Source organism: Myodes glareolus, chromosome 19 (genome assembly GCF_982192425.1).
Source record: "Myodes glareolus chromosome 19, mMyoGla1.1, whole genome shotgun sequence".
NCBI classification, from domain to species: domain Eukaryota; kingdom Metazoa; phylum Chordata; class Mammalia; order Rodentia; family Cricetidae; genus Myodes; species Myodes glareolus.
Window position 1 is genome coordinate 51,721,018 of NC_142044.1, and position 15,856 is coordinate 51,736,873.

Sequence of the window (15,856 nt, forward strand, 5' to 3'; positions counted from 1 at the left end):
ACTCAGGAGGCAGAGGCAAGCGGGATCTCTGTGAGTTAGAGGCCAGCATGATCTACAGAGTGAGTTCCAGAACAGCTAGAGCTACACAGAGAAACCCTGTCTTGGAAAAGAGAGAGAGAGATGTGGAAAATCATCTGTGTAGAGCGAGGCTCAGAGTCACACGCCCTACAGAAGGGCCCACCTGCAGGCATGGAGGTGTTCAAAGCTGGGGGCCGGGAGTGAGGGGAACCCTACAAGTGTCAATGCAGGCAATAGTTCGCAAAGAGACAAGAATGAAATCACAGTCCAGATTGACTTTGCCAACCTGGATTAGACTTTGGGAAGTCTAATGCCAAGTGGTTCACTGTCAGCATATTTAAAACACAGTTTGGGAGAAGGTTTTCAAACAACAATCAGTCCAATTCCAGGTGCGCAATAAAGCTTAAGGTGTAACTACATGGAGAGTCTTTTACAAAGTTCGTGTGACCATGGAGGTGGGTTCTGTAACTAGAATCTGGTGTGGTCTCTGACCAATCGCGTACAGGTCAACAGGCCATAAAGCACATGTGACATCTACCCTGAGGTTGGGTAATGGTCCAGGGAGAAAAGAGTCTGTAATAACCATCCTGTGAAATTAGGGCGAGGTGTGCCACCACAGATAACGAAAGGTCACCAGCTCATTAACAAAATCCTCTTTCAGCTTTCTGGATGGAATGCAGGTATTTGAGTTTTATCTCCTCCATTGAGGAGACACCCCTGTGTGATGAGCCTTCCTGGTTCTCTCAGTGAGTGCAAGGACCTCTGTGCCCCCAACATCTTCTCCCTTCTAATTTTTTTTTTTTTAAGAAAAACTAGTGGCTGTAATAGAGGCCAAGATTGAATGCATTGCCTCTATAGCTAGACTAATTAATGCAGGCAAGTGTGAGCAAACCAACCGTAAGAATAGCTAACAGAGGAGAGGAAAGGGGAAAGTCATCCTCCATGCAACCAGTTCTTGATTAATTTCTGCTAATATTTATGCTGTGAGCAAAATGGGCATAATATGACCTGTTCCACCTAAATAAGGATAAATAATCCTTAGCATGGCAAAACAATATCATACTATGTCCTATCGGAGGTGTGCATTTTATCCCCCCCCAACAGAAAACATTTGGATTCTGCACTGAGAAGAATTAACATGTCATACAGTCATTAAAAATAACTGTCTTGGGCTGGAGAGATAGTTCAGTGGTTAAGAGCACTGGTTGCTCTTCCAGAGGTTCTGAGTTCAATTCCCAGCAACCATATGGTGGGTCTCACAACCATCTGTAATGAGATATAGTGCCCTCTTCTGACATGAAGGCATACATGCAGGCAGAACACTATAATAAATAAATCTTTTTTTTAAAAAACAACAACAAACTAGCTTTTTCTTTTTTGGTTAGTCCTTGTTTCCCCCAAGTCTCGAAAAACCAAACCAATAATAATTTTGGGTGAAAACTTCAAAATAACCTAATTTTTATTGATTATATTTTTGGTTAAACTCCTCTTTTTGTTGTTGTTTTTGTTTTTTTGAGACGGTTTCTCTGTAGCCCTGGCTGACCTGGAACTCACTCTGTACAGCAGCAGTCTGGCCTCGAACTCACAGAGATCCACTTGTCTCTGCCTCTCAAGGGTTAAACTCTTCTTTTGCCTCCAAGGGGATTTAAAAAGCATACAGTTCTGTTTGCTTTTTTGTTTGTTTGTTTGTTTGTTTCGTTTTTCAAAAAAGGTTTCTCTGTGTAGCCCAAGCTATCTTGGCACTAAGTTTGTAAATCAGGCTGACCTTGAATTCAGAGATCTGCCTCTCAAATACTGGGAGGCATGTACCATTATGTCTGGCAAGGTTTCCTTTTTTTTTTTTTTTTGCCACCATATTATCCAGAAAAAATATTTTAGAAATACTTTGATTCCAAGTTATTCCCATTTTGCTTTTTAAATCCATCTCAAGCTTGTTTAAGCTATTATTTTAATTTTATTATGATACAAAAATATAAATTTAAAAATGAAGTTTTAGCAATAAAAGACAAGATAAAATTTCTTATTTTGTAGACAGAAAGTGGTGGTCCCCACTTTTAATCCCAGCACTAGAGAGACAGAGGCAGGTGAATCTCTGAGTTCAAGGCCAGCCCAGTCTACAGATGGAGTTCCAGGACAGCTAAGGCTACACAGAGACACCTTGTCTCAAAAAAAAAAAAATATTTTGCCAATGTTGCTATTACTGGATGGATGCATAATTTGACCAGGCAACCTGTTAAGTAAGTATACCTGGTTTTAAACAAACTTTGTTTTTAGTTACTTGCTTTGGGTTTAATCTTGAAAACATATATAGAAGGCCAAAGCTTGCCTTTTTCAAATGAATCATATTTGTACTTAGTATGACTACGAACAGTTTTTAGAACATTTAAGATTTTGATCAGCAGCGTGGTGTTGGCACAGTGTTGGCACATATACTTGGGAGGCAGAGGCAGGCAGGCAGGTGGCAGGCAGATCTCTGTGAGTTCAAGGCCAGCCTAGTCTACAGAGTGAGTTCCAGGACAGTTAGGATTGTTACACAGAGAAAAAACAAACCAGTCTCGAAATAACAAAAAAGATTTTGAACAATAAGGTGAATGGCCATATTATCTTGCCATCTTTTCTTTTTTTAAAGATTTATTTATTATGTATATAGTATTCTGTCTGCATGTATGCCTGCAGGCCAGAAGAGGGCACCAGATCTCATTACAGACGGTTGTGAACTACCATGTTATTGACGGGAACTGAACTCAGGACCTCTGGAAAAGCAGTCAGTGCCAGTGTTCTTAACCTCTGAGCCATCTCTCCAGGATCTAATTTTTAAGTCTTAATTATCTTTCAAAAGTTTATAACAGGGCTGGAGAGATGGCTCAGAGGTTAAGAGCATTGCCTGCTCTTCCAAAGGTCCCTGAGTTCAATTCCCAGCAAACACATGGTGGCTCACAACCATCTGAAATGAGATCTGATGCCCTCTTCTGGCCTGCAGGCAGACACACAGACAAGAATATTGTATACATAATAAATAAATAAATAAATAAATAAATAAATAAAAAGTTTATAACAACTTTATACACACACACACACACACACACACACACACAGAGAGAGAGAGAGAGAGAGAGCGAGAGAGAGCGAGAGAAAGCTCAGTATCTTATAGGTTGCTGCATTTGCCAATAACAGCCACAGCTGTTCCTGACTTTTCTCCTGGGCAGGTTTTTCCTGCTAGTGTTTTCTAGAGATAGAAGAACCAGCAATCTTATTGTTTCAATAAAACTGGATTTTTCTAAGCAAGGAAACTGAGTTGAAGGATTCTATCTCCAAACCACTCACACCCCATCCATCCTAACTTTCTGTTAGCTAGATTCCATTCCCAAGAATCTCATTCCAAATGTTTCCTTTCACTGTATCCTTTCTACGATCACAATCGTTCTGCAATATTTTTGTTTCTCTCATTAGATCCCTTTCCCTTCTCAGGGCACCTCTATCCATCATGTGCTAATTTATATATGAGGTCAGTTAATGTTGAATCTTAACTTTCCTTAAGAATGCTCATTTTGCAAACCGGGGTTCCAAAGCGACCCACCATGACTGGAAGGCTCTGATACTCCTTCCTTTGTCCCTCCCATAAACTGTCATTCGAATTGAAATAAATAGCAGAGTCAGTTAAAATAATAACAGCTGATTGATGACGGCCAGTTTAGATGGCGGATGTGTATAACCCAGAGTGAATACAATCTTTTGTGTGTGTGGAGCCTGAGGAAATCATACATAAGACATAAGCTCTTTGTCCTTTTGAAGAGTCATCTATCAAAGCATTAAAAGCAATCTCCATAGGATTTCTAGATGTAATTTTAGGCAATAACCAGAGGATATTTTTAAAAATTCTTTTTTTAAAGAGTTATTTATTTTTTACATACATTGGGGATTTGCATGCAGTGTGAGATGAGGGTGTCAGATCCCCCAGACCTGGAGTCATAGTCAATTGTAAACAGTCATGTGGGTGCGGGGAATAGAATTCAGATCCTCTTCAAGATCAGCCAGTATTCTTAACCTGAGTCATCAGTCCAGTCACTCAAAATCTGTTTGTTTGTTTGTTTTTGTTTTTCTCGAGGCAGGGCTTTTCTGTGCAGCTTTGGAGCCTCTCCTGGAATTCACTCCAAAGACCAGGCTCACCTCGAGCTCAGAGAGATCAGCCTGTCTCTGCCCCTTGAGTGCTGGGATTAAAGGCATGTGCCACCACTTCCGGACCCATAAATTCTTAAAAATAGAATATTTCAGATCCCAAGTAATATGTTAATTTGACCTGTCAATTAATAACAACGTGGAACTAATAACTTACTGGAAAAATAATTATTAGTTTTTTTTAATCAGTAATAGATTATTTCTATGAGCCACCGATCTAGCAGTCGCATTATTTAATAAGCTAATAACCTGATTCTGTTTCACGTGTTACATTTTTATAGAATTTAATGGAGAGTTTCGGGGCTGGAGAGATGGCTCAGTGGTTAAGAGCATTGTCTGCTCTTCCAAAGGTCCTGAGTTCAGTTCCCGGCAACCACATGGTGGCTCACAACCATCTGTGATGAGGTCTGGTGCCCTCTTATGGCCTGCAGGCAAACACACAGACAGAATATTGTATACATAATAAATAAATAAATATTTTTTAAAAATGGAGAGTTTCCAGACAACTTAAAGAGCAGAGTCAAATCATCAGTAGTGATAAAAAGATAAGAGGACACCCAATGACAGGGTTCAAAATTATGAATTTTGCTCTTTCAGTTTATTTACTGTGAAAATTACACATTCATTTAAGCATTCATTACACTGTCAGGAGAGGAGAACATCCTCCATACAATGAATGACTACTCCCTCTGGCAATTCAAACAGCATTGGCTTAGTGCCTTATGCCCTAGTTGGGACTGTTTCTGTACTAGAAGTCAGGCTTGTTTTGATTTTTTTTCCCTCATGAAAGGGCCGTTGATACTGAGTTATTCCTACTATTAGAGAAAAAAATTTCCACAGAACCTTTAATATTGAGTTATTCCCACTATGAGGGAAAACCAACCCCCCCAAAACAAACAAACAAAAAAAACCCATACAAACAAAAATCAAACAACTCTCTCTCTCTTTTAAAACTAATTGCCAGGGACTTTATTCCCCTTTTTCCTGGGCTCTCTTTAGTCTGTATGCAAATAGAGCTGCAGAGCCGTAGCTCTGAATGTCCTTTGGACCTTTTTTTGTTGTTTTTTGAGACAGGGTTTCTCTGTAGCTTTGGAGCCTGTCCTGGAACTAACTCTTGTAGACCAGGCTGGCCTCAAACTCACAGAGATCCGCCTGCTTCTGCCTCCTTCCGAGTGCTGGGATTAAAGGCGTGCACTACCACTGCCTGGCTTCTTCCTCTGGATCTTAACAAATTTTGTAATAATTGTACAACATGTCTCAGAGCACTGAGAAGACCTCAAAATCAGCTCCGCCCTCTTATTTTAAGGTCGAGACCCCTTTTCCAGTGACAGGATCGACTTTCCCTAACCCTCAATTTCTACTGAAAGAAAACTTTTCTTACTTTCTCCGAGGGCCACATGCCCCATGTTTTTGGTGCCAGTGGAGGAGGATCCTGCAGATGTCAATGCAGGCAGCGATCCGAGCAGAGATAAGAATACTGGGTTCAGGGGCTGGAGAGATGGCTCAGAGGTTAAGAGCACTGCCTGCTCTTCCAAAGGTCCTGAGTTCAATTCCCAGCAACCACATGGTGGCTCACAACCATCTGTAATGGGGTCTGGTGCCCTCTACTGGCCTGCAGGCATACACGCAGACAGAATATTGTATACATAAAAAATAAATAAATAAATAAATAAATTTAAAAAAAAGAATCCTGGGTTCAGACCTCCTTCCTCAGGAGGTCCCTTGTCAGCAGGTTCACTGTCAGCAAACACAGAACAACTTGGGGAAAGGTTTCCAGGCAACCATCAATCCCGTCAGTCCAATTCCAGGTGCGCCATAAAGCTTAAGTGTGACTACACAGAGACTCTTTTACAAAGTACGTGTGACCACGAGTGTGGGCGCTATAGCTAGAAGGTCTAGAATCTAGTCTGGTCTCTGACCGGTAGCGGGATCTATAAAAGTACATGTGATGTCTCTAAGGATGGGTAACAGCCTAGGATAATTATTCTGGAATTTGGGTGAGGCCGGTCTCTATAGAAGGTGGGTGAGGTGTGCCTCCAGAGATAACAAAAGGGTTACCAGGTCACTCACAAAATCTGCTCTCAGCTTTCCGGATGGAGTGAAAGTATTTGGCTTTTATCTCCTCCGTTGAGGAGACAGCCCTGCAAGATTAACATTCCTGGTTCTCTTAGTGCCTCTCTGTGAGTACAAGGACCTCTGTGCCCCCAACAAGGGGGAATCAGAGGTCTGGCTACAGAGTCTCTCTGAGGGATTCAAAACTCTAGGACAGAGGAGGCTCAAATGAAGGCAAAGGGGACTAGGCTAGGGGGTTCTGTTTCTGTGCTAATATATTAACTTGCTGAGGCCAGGGGGAGGGTAGGTGGTCACTTATTACCAAGTGTCAAGGCCAAGGAGATAGGTATTATCCGGTCGGTTACATAACCTGTGAGTATATAAAAGCCGCCTTGGCCTAAGACCTCGCCTACCATCTCATTGCTGCTCCTTCTCAGGATGAAGGTGGATATGGTAAGTACCTTATGACCGTACAGGAGTGGCGTCATCTACTCCTCGTCCTACCGCAGTGGAAGAGGCAGCAACACTGTCCTCTTAAGCTGGTTCCTGCTAGCCCTGCTCCTCAAGGTCACAGAGTTAATTCCTTTTTGCTTTACAGTCCTGCTGAGGTTGGGGTGAAGCTCTCCGCCCAGCCCCTACCTACAGCCTCCCTGTGGAGTCAGGTCTCCTCCTAAAATTACCTTTTCTCTGCAAGGGTGTCAAGCAGGTGGGGTCTGTTTCTCTCTCTCTTTTTATCAGAGACAGGGTTTCTCTGTAGCTTTAGACTAGCTCTTGTAGACTAGACTGGCTTCGCACTCAGAGATTCAGCTGTGTCCGCCTCCCAAGTGGTGGGATTAAAGGCGTGCGCTACCACTGCCCGGCTTGTTGTGTCTTAATTAGTATCTTCTCACAGTGGAAGTAGACCCTGGCTGGCTGGTGCAGGGCTGATGTGCGCATGGGATGAGGTGTTTTAGTATCTAGCCCCTTGGGGTTGTAATGTCTTCATTTCCTTATAAACCCGGCTGGCAGTGAAGTGGGTCAAACTTCTATCCAACCAGGGCCCAGACCCTTCCCTGGCCTATCGACCTGATGCGGACCCAGAGTTGGCCAAAGACAAGGACAGCTTCCGAAACTACACCGTGAGTAAGCCCCAGTTCCACCCCCTCTCACTTTCCCTGCCCGGTCTTTGGTTCCCACAGCTCTAAGGGGGCTTTTTGGGAAGCCCCATTCCACTTGATACCTGTGCAGTCTGGCCTGCAGGAGGGGAGGCCATGGCCTCCAGCATGCTGAGCCAGTCTGGCACATAGCCTGCGCTGATTGACTTGCAGGCAGGCCCGCTGCTGGATCGCGTCTTCACCACGTACAAGCTCATGCACACACACCAGACGGTGGACTTCGTCAGCAGGAAGGTACAAGTTTCTGCTTCTAATGTGGACTCTGAGGGCGGGAGCTTCCTTGCCTTGGGCCCGAGTGGCCGAGTGCTCTGTAGCCCCCTCTTGGAGAACGACTGATTTTCGCCTCTCAACAGCACATCCAGTTTGGAAGCTTCTCACATAAGAAAATGACAGTCATGGAGGTTGTGGACTTGCTGGATAATCTGGTGGATGAATCGGACCCAGATGTAGACTTCCCCAACTCCTTTCACGCCTTCCAGACAGCGGAGGGCATCCGGAAAGCCCACCCAGACAAAGGTGTGCTCTATGACGGGTGGGGGAGGGGCCTATCATTGCCCTAGAAAGCCACCCCAGAGGCTTGGTCCTCTCCCACAGGCCTCACCTTAAAAGAAGTAGACCCCTGGGCTCCTTGCTTTCTAGCCCAGAACTTGCTCTGCCTACCTCAATCCCTGCAGCTTCTAACTCCTATGTCCCTTTTCCACAGACTGGTTCCACCTGGTCGGACTTCTGCATGATCTGGGGAAGATCCTGGCTCTGTGGGGGGAACCTCAGGTGAAGGCCAGGTGTGGGGAGTGGGGCAGCTTCACTCAGCACGGGGCTTGGGGCACGATGAGAGGGAGCAGACTTCTGTCTGACCCCTCACCCGCAGCTGCCTGTCCTTTCCTAGTGGGCCGTTGTTGGAGACACTTTTCCCGTGGGCTGCCGTCCCCAGGCCTCTGTGGTATTCTGTGAGTCTACTTTCCAGGACAACCCCGACCTCCGGGACCCTCGATACAGGTAGTTGGAAATAGCACCTCACCTTCCCGCAATATTACAGGACCCCAGGTAGTCCTCCCTCTCACGCCCGTCTCTTGATCGTTGCAGCACAGAGCTCGGCATGTACCAGCCTCACTGTGGACTTGAGAATGTCCTTATGTCCTGGGGCCATGATGGTGAGGACAGCTCAAGAGCACAGGGGACGATGGGGATGGTGGTAAGGGCTGTCCCTCTGGGCACCTGGCTACATCACCCCCTCTCCTGCAGAGTATCTCTACCGGATGATGAAGTTCAACAAGTTCTCCCTACCCCCTGAGGTAGGTCCGGGGAGGGCCCAAGCAGGAGCCTAGCCCAGCTGCGTTCATCTGGCAGATCTGAGCATGCTTGTTGTGGCGTCCACAGGCCTTCTACATGATCCGATTCCACTCCTTCTATCCATGGCACACGGGGGGTGACTACCTCCAACTGTGTAGTCAGCAGGACCTGGCTATGCTTCCCTGGGTGCAAGAGTTCAAGTACGGAGTCCCCAGCAGGTGTGGGCAGTGAAGGGTACTTGGGGTTGAAGGATCCTACCTGATGCTTATCGTTGCTCCCCTGTGTCTGCAGCAAGTTTGACCTCTACACCAAGAGCCCTGAGCTACCAGATGTGGACAGCCTGCGGCCCTACTATCAGGGGCTGATAGACAAGTACTGCCCGGGCATCCTGAGCTGGTGAATGGTTTCCGAAACCCTCCCACCGTTGAAGCCAGCTGCACCGAAGCTGGACACCATCAGGCACAATATCAGCCCACTTCAGCCTTGCTCAGGACCCCCATACACCTGTCCACAGTCCCCACCTGTTGTAGTTGAGGCCACTTGTGCCAGGTATCAATAAAGACTGAAAGAGTTTACAAAGCTGACTGATCACTGGGGCCCAGGTTGTGGTAGCAGGGGTGGTCCCGGCACAGGATACCACTACCATGAACATGCTGCTTACGCTCTTGGCTCCATTCCAGTCATCCATCTCACCCCCAGTCTAGGAAGGAGGTCACTAAGGGGGAGGGGAAAGTCGGGCGGTGGTGGTGTGTGCCTTTGATCCCAGCATTCAGGAGGCAGAGAGGCAGGCGGATGTCTGAGTTTGAAGCCAGCCTGGTCTACAACATGAGTTCCAGGACAGCCAGGATTATACAGAGAAACCCTTTCTTAAAAACAAAACAACAACAACAACAAACCCCCAAAAAGGATAAACTTTCTATATTGGGAATGCTTCAGCTCCTTGATGGTCCCATCTCTACTGGAGACAGAGAAGCTTTCAGGATGAGTTTCTGGGTCCTTTTGATGTCTTCATGAGGCTCTGGAGTTCAAATATGTTACTATTTAGTTGACAAGACCCCTTGAGTTAGGCCTAGTGGCACAGGATTATAACTCCAACACTCAAGAGCTGAGGCAGAAGGATCATGAGTTCCAGGTTTGCATGAACTATAAAGTTAGACTTAAACGAAAATAAATCAGCATGCAAAGTTAGTGGTGGGCTGGGGATGCAGCTCAGTGGGGAATGCCTGTCGTAAAAGGTCCTGGGTTCAGTTCCCAACACTGAGAGAAATCAGTGGCCAGCTGGACAGCCTTCTTTCCTTCCTTTTTTCTTGTGTTGCTGGGGACTGAACCTAGAGCCTCATGTATAGGTAAGTACTCTATCCTTCAGTCCTCAGTTTTTTGTACACTAATAAAAGTTATAAAAAAAAAAAAGAAAGAAAGAAAATAAAGCATCTAGGCAAGACAATGCATGCCCATAATCTCAGCACTCAGGAAACAGAGACAGGAAATCCACCCCACCCTCCCAGACAGGGTTTCTCTGTGTAATATAGCCCCGGGTGTCTTGAAATCTGCTTTGCAGACCATGCTGGCTTTGAACAGAGATCCGCCTGCCTCTACCTTCCAAGTGCTGCGATCAAAGGCATGTACCACCACCACTCAGCCAGAGGCAAAATTTGAGGCCCACTTGAGCTACAGACACCGAGGCTCTGGGCTCTGTCTCAAAACAAAAGCCCGATACACAACCACTTACAGTAGCTCCAAAAATAGTGGAAAATAAATTTAACCCAGGAGATAAGGGTATTTACACTGAAAAATATAAAGCAATGAAATGAACTTTAGAATGCACAAACGGAAAGATAGCCCATGTTTCCAGATGAAATAATGTTAACATTATTTCATAATAAAGTAAACCAATCATTGCATATCTGTGATTCCAGCATTTGGGAGGTGTATACAGGAGGGTCAAAAGTCACACACATAGCCTGGCGTGGTAGCGCACACCTTTAATCCCAACACTCTCAGGAGGCCGAGGCAGGCTGCTAACCTCTGAGTTCAAGGCCGCCAGCCTGGTCTGAGAAACCCTGTTTTGAAAAACAAAACAACAAAAAAGAAGCTACACATCAAATTTGAGAACAACTTGGGTTACTTGACACCCTGCCTCAGAAAACAAGCCAAAAGGTTCATGTGCATGCTTGAATGTGTGTGTGTGCTGAGATGATTCCGTGGCAAAGGTGCTCGCTGCCAAGTCTAACACCCTGATTTGAACCCCAGAGCCACTTGGTAGAAGGAGAGAACCAACTCCCAGAAACTGCCCTCTGACCACCATGTGCATGTTACGCATACACAAATTTGCACTCTGCTGTGTACATGTGCAAGCACTCACACTTACATTAGAATATATACTAAAATATCTGTAGCTGGGCGGTGGTGGCACACGCCTTTAATCCCAGCACTCGGGAGGCAGAGGTAGGAGAATCTCTGTGAGTTCGAGACCAGCCTGGTCTACAAGAGCTAGTTCCAGGACAGGCTCCAAAGCTACAGAGAAACCCTGTCTCAAAAAACCAAAAATAAATAAATAAATAAATATCTGTAAATGCAATTACAACTGACTAAGATCTTTCCACGCAAAGGAAACAATTTAGAAAAGTGACAAGCTACAGAACGGAGAAAAGCACATTTCTGAAAAGGATTAATATCCAAAACTTATAGAGCTTCCTAAGAAGTAGAAAAATAAATAACTCAATAAAACACGGACAGAGATAGGGCTGGAGGGGTAACTCAATGTTTGAGGGCATTTGCTCTTACAGAGGACCTGAGTTTGGCTTCTAGAACCTACATGGCAGCTCACAACCACCTGTAACTCTGGTTCTTTTATTTTTTATTTTTATTTTTGGATTTTCGAGACAGAGTTTCTCTGTAGCTCTGTAGTTTTTGGTGCCTGTCCTGGAAGTAGCGCTTGTAAACCAGGCTGGCCTCGAACTCACAGAGATCTGTCTGCCTCTGCCTCCCGAGTGCTGGGATTAAAGGCGTGTGCCACCACCGCCCGGCTGCAACTCTAGTTCTAGGGGAGCTTATGCCCTCTTCCAACATCTGGGTCGCCTGCAGGCTTGTGATACACATGGAAAAAATCATTTTTTATTCTTCTGTCACATATCCCAACTACAGTTTCACCTTTCTCCACTCCTCCCAGTGTCCCCTTACCTCCCCTTTCCCCCAGATCCATTTCTCCTCTGTTTCCCTTTAGAAAAGAGCTGGCTTGGGGGCTGGAAAGATGACTCAGTGGTTAAGAGCACTTGGCTGCTTTTCCAGAGGTCCTGAGTTCAATTCCCAGCAACGACAAGATGACTCACAACCATCTGTAATGGGATCAGATTCCTTCTTCTGGTGTGCATGAAGACAGAGCACTCATATACATAAAATGCATGAATAAATAAATCTTTAAAAAAGAAAAAAAAAAGAGCAGGCCTTTCAGGAATATCAGCTGAGCCTAGCAAATCAAGTCACAGGAAGACCAGACACAAACCCTCATATCAAGGCTGGATGAGACAACCTAACTCGCTATGAGGAAAAGGATCCCACAAACAGGAACAAGATCCAGAAACACCCCCATTCTCACCGTTAGGAGTCCCACAAGGAGACAAAGCTATGCAGCTATAACATGTGTGTAGAGGACCTAGCTCAGAGCCATACCGGCTCTGTGATTGTCCCTTCAGTCTCTGTGAGGCCCTAGGAGCCCTGCTTAGTTGATTCTGTGGGCCATATTCTCATGGTGTCCTTAACCCCTCTGGCTCCTACAACCCTCCCTACTCTCTTTTGTGGGGCTCCCTGAGCTCTGCCTCGTGCTGGATAAAGCCTCTCTGATGGCGATTGGCCTGATCCATGAGTATAGCAGGATAATCATTAGGAATAATTTCATTAATTTTTTTTTTTCAGTACTGTTTGGTTCTATCTTAGGTCTCTGGCTCCTAGCCATCCAGGCAGTGTTAGCTGTGGGCTCCTTCTCACAGCTTGGAGCTCCAGTTGGAGCAGTCAGTCATTGGTTGGCCACTCCCACAAGTTCTGCACCTCCTTTACCCCAGCACATCTTGAAGGCAGGACAAGCAATAGGCCAAAGGTTTTATGCCTGGTTTGATGTCCCAGTACCAGCATTGGAAGCCTTGCCTGGTTACAGGAGAATGCCAGTTCAGGCTCTGAACGCAACATTACCAGGAATCCTCTCTAGGGTCACCCTCAGAGATTCCAGGGAGTTTCCCACTGTAGTTCTAGGGGATCTGATACCTTCTTCTGACTTCTGGGGGTTCCTGCAGGCAAAAAATTTAAAAACAAACAACAACCGGGGCGGGGGGGACTTGTAGCTGTAGCTCAGTGGTAGAGTGTTTCCCTGGAATGCATCATGGCCTGTGGTCTCGAGACATACAGATTGGAGATGCTGGCACATGCTTACATGATACCAGAGGCTGGCTAAGCAAGAGATCACTTGAGCCCATGAATTTGTAACTAGCCTGGGTGAAATGGTGAAATCTTCATCACCACTACCTCAAAAGACATAAAAATGACCAACAGGTGTATGAAAAAAATGCTCAGTACCACTAATAATCAGAAAACTGCAAACAAAAACTACAACGAGGCACTGGGAAGCATCGTTAATGGTAGAGAGCTTTCCTCACATGCGGGAGGCCCTGGGCTGCTGCTCCAGCACCACCGACATAACAAAACAAAATGCACTGGAATTTCACCTCCCACTTGTTAGGATGGCTATTAGAGAAAAAGAGGACTGGAGAGACGGCTCCAGAAGGATAAGAGCACTGGCTGTTCTTCCAGAGGACTGGATTCAATTCTCAGCACCCCTATGCAGCTCACAACTGTTTATAATTCCAGCTCTAGAGGATCTGGAACACTGTCTTCTGGCCTCATAAGGTAGTAGGTAGGTCACATGGGGTACACAGACATCCATGCAGACAAATCATGCATACACATAAGCAAAAAAAAATTAATTAAAAAATGTTGCTACAAAACCCCCACAATCAATGAAAATGCACAGTGATGGAGCCCAGTCCTGACTGATCCATCTCCGTCACCACTCCTGTACATATGACTCAGGGGTTGTAGAAGAAGAGGATACAGAATGAGGGTAAGACCTGATGGAGCCGGGCGGTGGTGGTGCACACCTTTAATCCCAGCAACCGGGAGGCAGAGGCAGGCGATCTCTGTGAGTTCAAGGCCACCTGGTCTACCACACAAGTTCCAAGACAGGCTCCAAAGCTACAGAGAAACCCTGTCTTGAAGAAAACAAAACAAAACAAAACAAAAAAAACAAACAAAAAAAGTTTTATACATAGTTCAGGCCAGCCTTGAACTCTCTATGTAGACTGTGATCATACTGTCTCAACTTAGTTTTCAGAGTTCTGGGACTATATGTACTTGCCACCATGCCTGGCTCTTAAAAGTATTATGTGCTGTGTGTGTGTCTGCCTGCTTGCCTGTCTGTCTAAGTGATGTGTGTGTGCATGTTTCTTTTTTCTTTTCTTTTTATTTTACACACCGGAGCACAGTTTCCCCTTCCTCCTTTCCTCCTGTTCCCTCCCCTCTACCATCAACCCCCGCCCCCCATCCCCTTCTCCTCTGTCTCCATTCAGAAAGGGAAAGGCCTCCCATGGACTTAAACAAAGCCAGGCACAAGAATGAGCTCCTTCCCTTGCGTGGAGGCTGGAGGTAATCCAGCCTGGGAACAGGTTCCCCAAATCCAGCTATGTGCCAGAGACAGGTTCTGATCTCTCTGCTAGTAGCTTTACAAACAGACCTAACATGCATGTTTCTATGTGTACAGGCATGCCTGTGTTTGGGCACATTTGTACATATGTGCACATGTATATAGATGCCCAAGGTTGATGGGTGTCTTTCCTGTAGATTGAGGTAAAGCCTCTTGCTGAACTAGAGACTGCCTTTTCAACTAGTTTGGCTAAGCCGCTTTATCTGGGGAGACCTTGTTTCTGCGTTAGACTAAAAGTGGCTGCCATGCTCACAAAACTTTTCCATGATTTCTGAGACTCTAAACTCTGGTCTTCAAGCTTGAGCAGGAAGGGCTTTTCTTGCTCAACTATCTCCCCAGCCCAGAACAGATCATTTTTTGTTTGTTTTTTGAGACAGGAATTCTCTGTGTAGCCCTGCTTGTGTTGGAAATTGCTCTGTGGACCAGGCTGGCCTCAAACTCAGATCCCACTGTCTGCCTTTTTTTTTTCTTTCTTTTCATACAACTTTTAATAGGGGTAGTGAGATGGCTCATCTGGTAAAGTGTTTGCCAGCAAGCCAGAAGACCTGAGTTTGATTGTTGGAACCAACATGGTGGAGAACCGACTCCCATTAGCTGTCTCTGACATCTATAAGCACCGTGGTGCATGTACAACGTACTATAAATACATAAATGTAATAAAAACTTAAGTGTCTTTAATGCACATTCACAAACTGTATAAGAATGTTAACTAACCCGCATGGGGAACACTCATTGTAAATACAAACAACTTTTACCAGTTTAAGAGACAAAGAAAGCAGTATCAGTCCTACACCTCGAGACAGAGAGGCCAGAAGATCAATTGATAGAGACCAATCTCAGCTACAAGGTGAATTCAAGGCCAGCCTGGGCCTGTCTCAAATAAAAACAAAGAAGGAAAAGGAAGGAATAATGATCCCAAGGAAATAGTTCAGTGGCATAGAACTGACTAGTGTGTTCCCAGTCCTGGGTGTCATTCCCAGAGGCAGAAAACAAACAACAGCAACAACTTCTGTAAGTGAAAAATGAGTGTTTGAGAAGAACCAGTGGTTTGTGGTGTTTGCTTTCCTCATTTCTCCCAGCTCCCTGGTGGCTGTGTCTTTGCACTGACTTTAGGTCTTCTGGGTGTGGACAGGGCTATGTGCTGCTGTGACACTTTGGGATGGCATTTTAGGGACCACTCGAGACGATCCAGGATGATCTAATCTCGAGATCTGACTCTTAGTCCCTGATGCAAATATGCTTTTTCTAAACAGCACAACTCACAAGTTCCAGGGACTTTGTTTGGTTTGTAGTGCTAGAGACTGAAGGTCGGGCTTGGTGCATTCTGAGAATTTCATTTGAGGAAATTTGGGGGGCTGTTTTTCAACTTAGCTCAAAGGCTATACATACCAGGTCTCCTAGCACCTGCCATTTCTCC

The 15,856-nt window shown here is 45.4% G+C and overlaps 1 protein-coding gene across 1 annotated transcript; it reads left to right on the plus strand.

Annotated features, from left to right (window-relative positions):
• The first annotated feature begins 6,574 nt into the window (after positions 1-6,574).
• On the plus strand, positions 6,575-9,269 carry Miox (myo-inositol oxygenase). Its single transcript, XM_048444557.2, has 10 exons — positions 6,575-6,699; positions 7,284-7,364; positions 7,554-7,634; positions 7,754-7,916; positions 8,104-8,171; positions 8,287-8,396; positions 8,484-8,551; positions 8,643-8,692; positions 8,778-8,890; positions 8,982-9,269. The coding sequence occupies exons 1-10, from the start codon at positions 6,685-6,687 to the stop codon at positions 9,088-9,090; spliced, it is 858 nt and encodes a 285-aa protein (XP_048300514.1). The 5' UTR covers positions 6,575-6,684; the 3' UTR covers positions 9,091-9,269.
• The last annotated feature ends 6,587 nt before the right edge of the window (positions 9,270-15,856 follow it).

What these genes read in the sequence shown, in the direction of transcription:
- Miox (XM_048444557.2), top strand. An exon ending in TATGTCCTGGGGCCATGATG is followed by an intron (nt 8,552 to 8,642) that starts GTGAGGACAGCT and finishes CCTCTCCTGCAG; the next exon opens with AGTATCTCTACCGGATGATG. An exon ending in AGTTCTCCCTACCCCCTGAG is followed by an intron (nt 8,693 to 8,777) that starts GTAGGTCCGGGG and finishes TGGCGTCCACAG; the next exon opens with GCCTTCTACATGATCCGATT.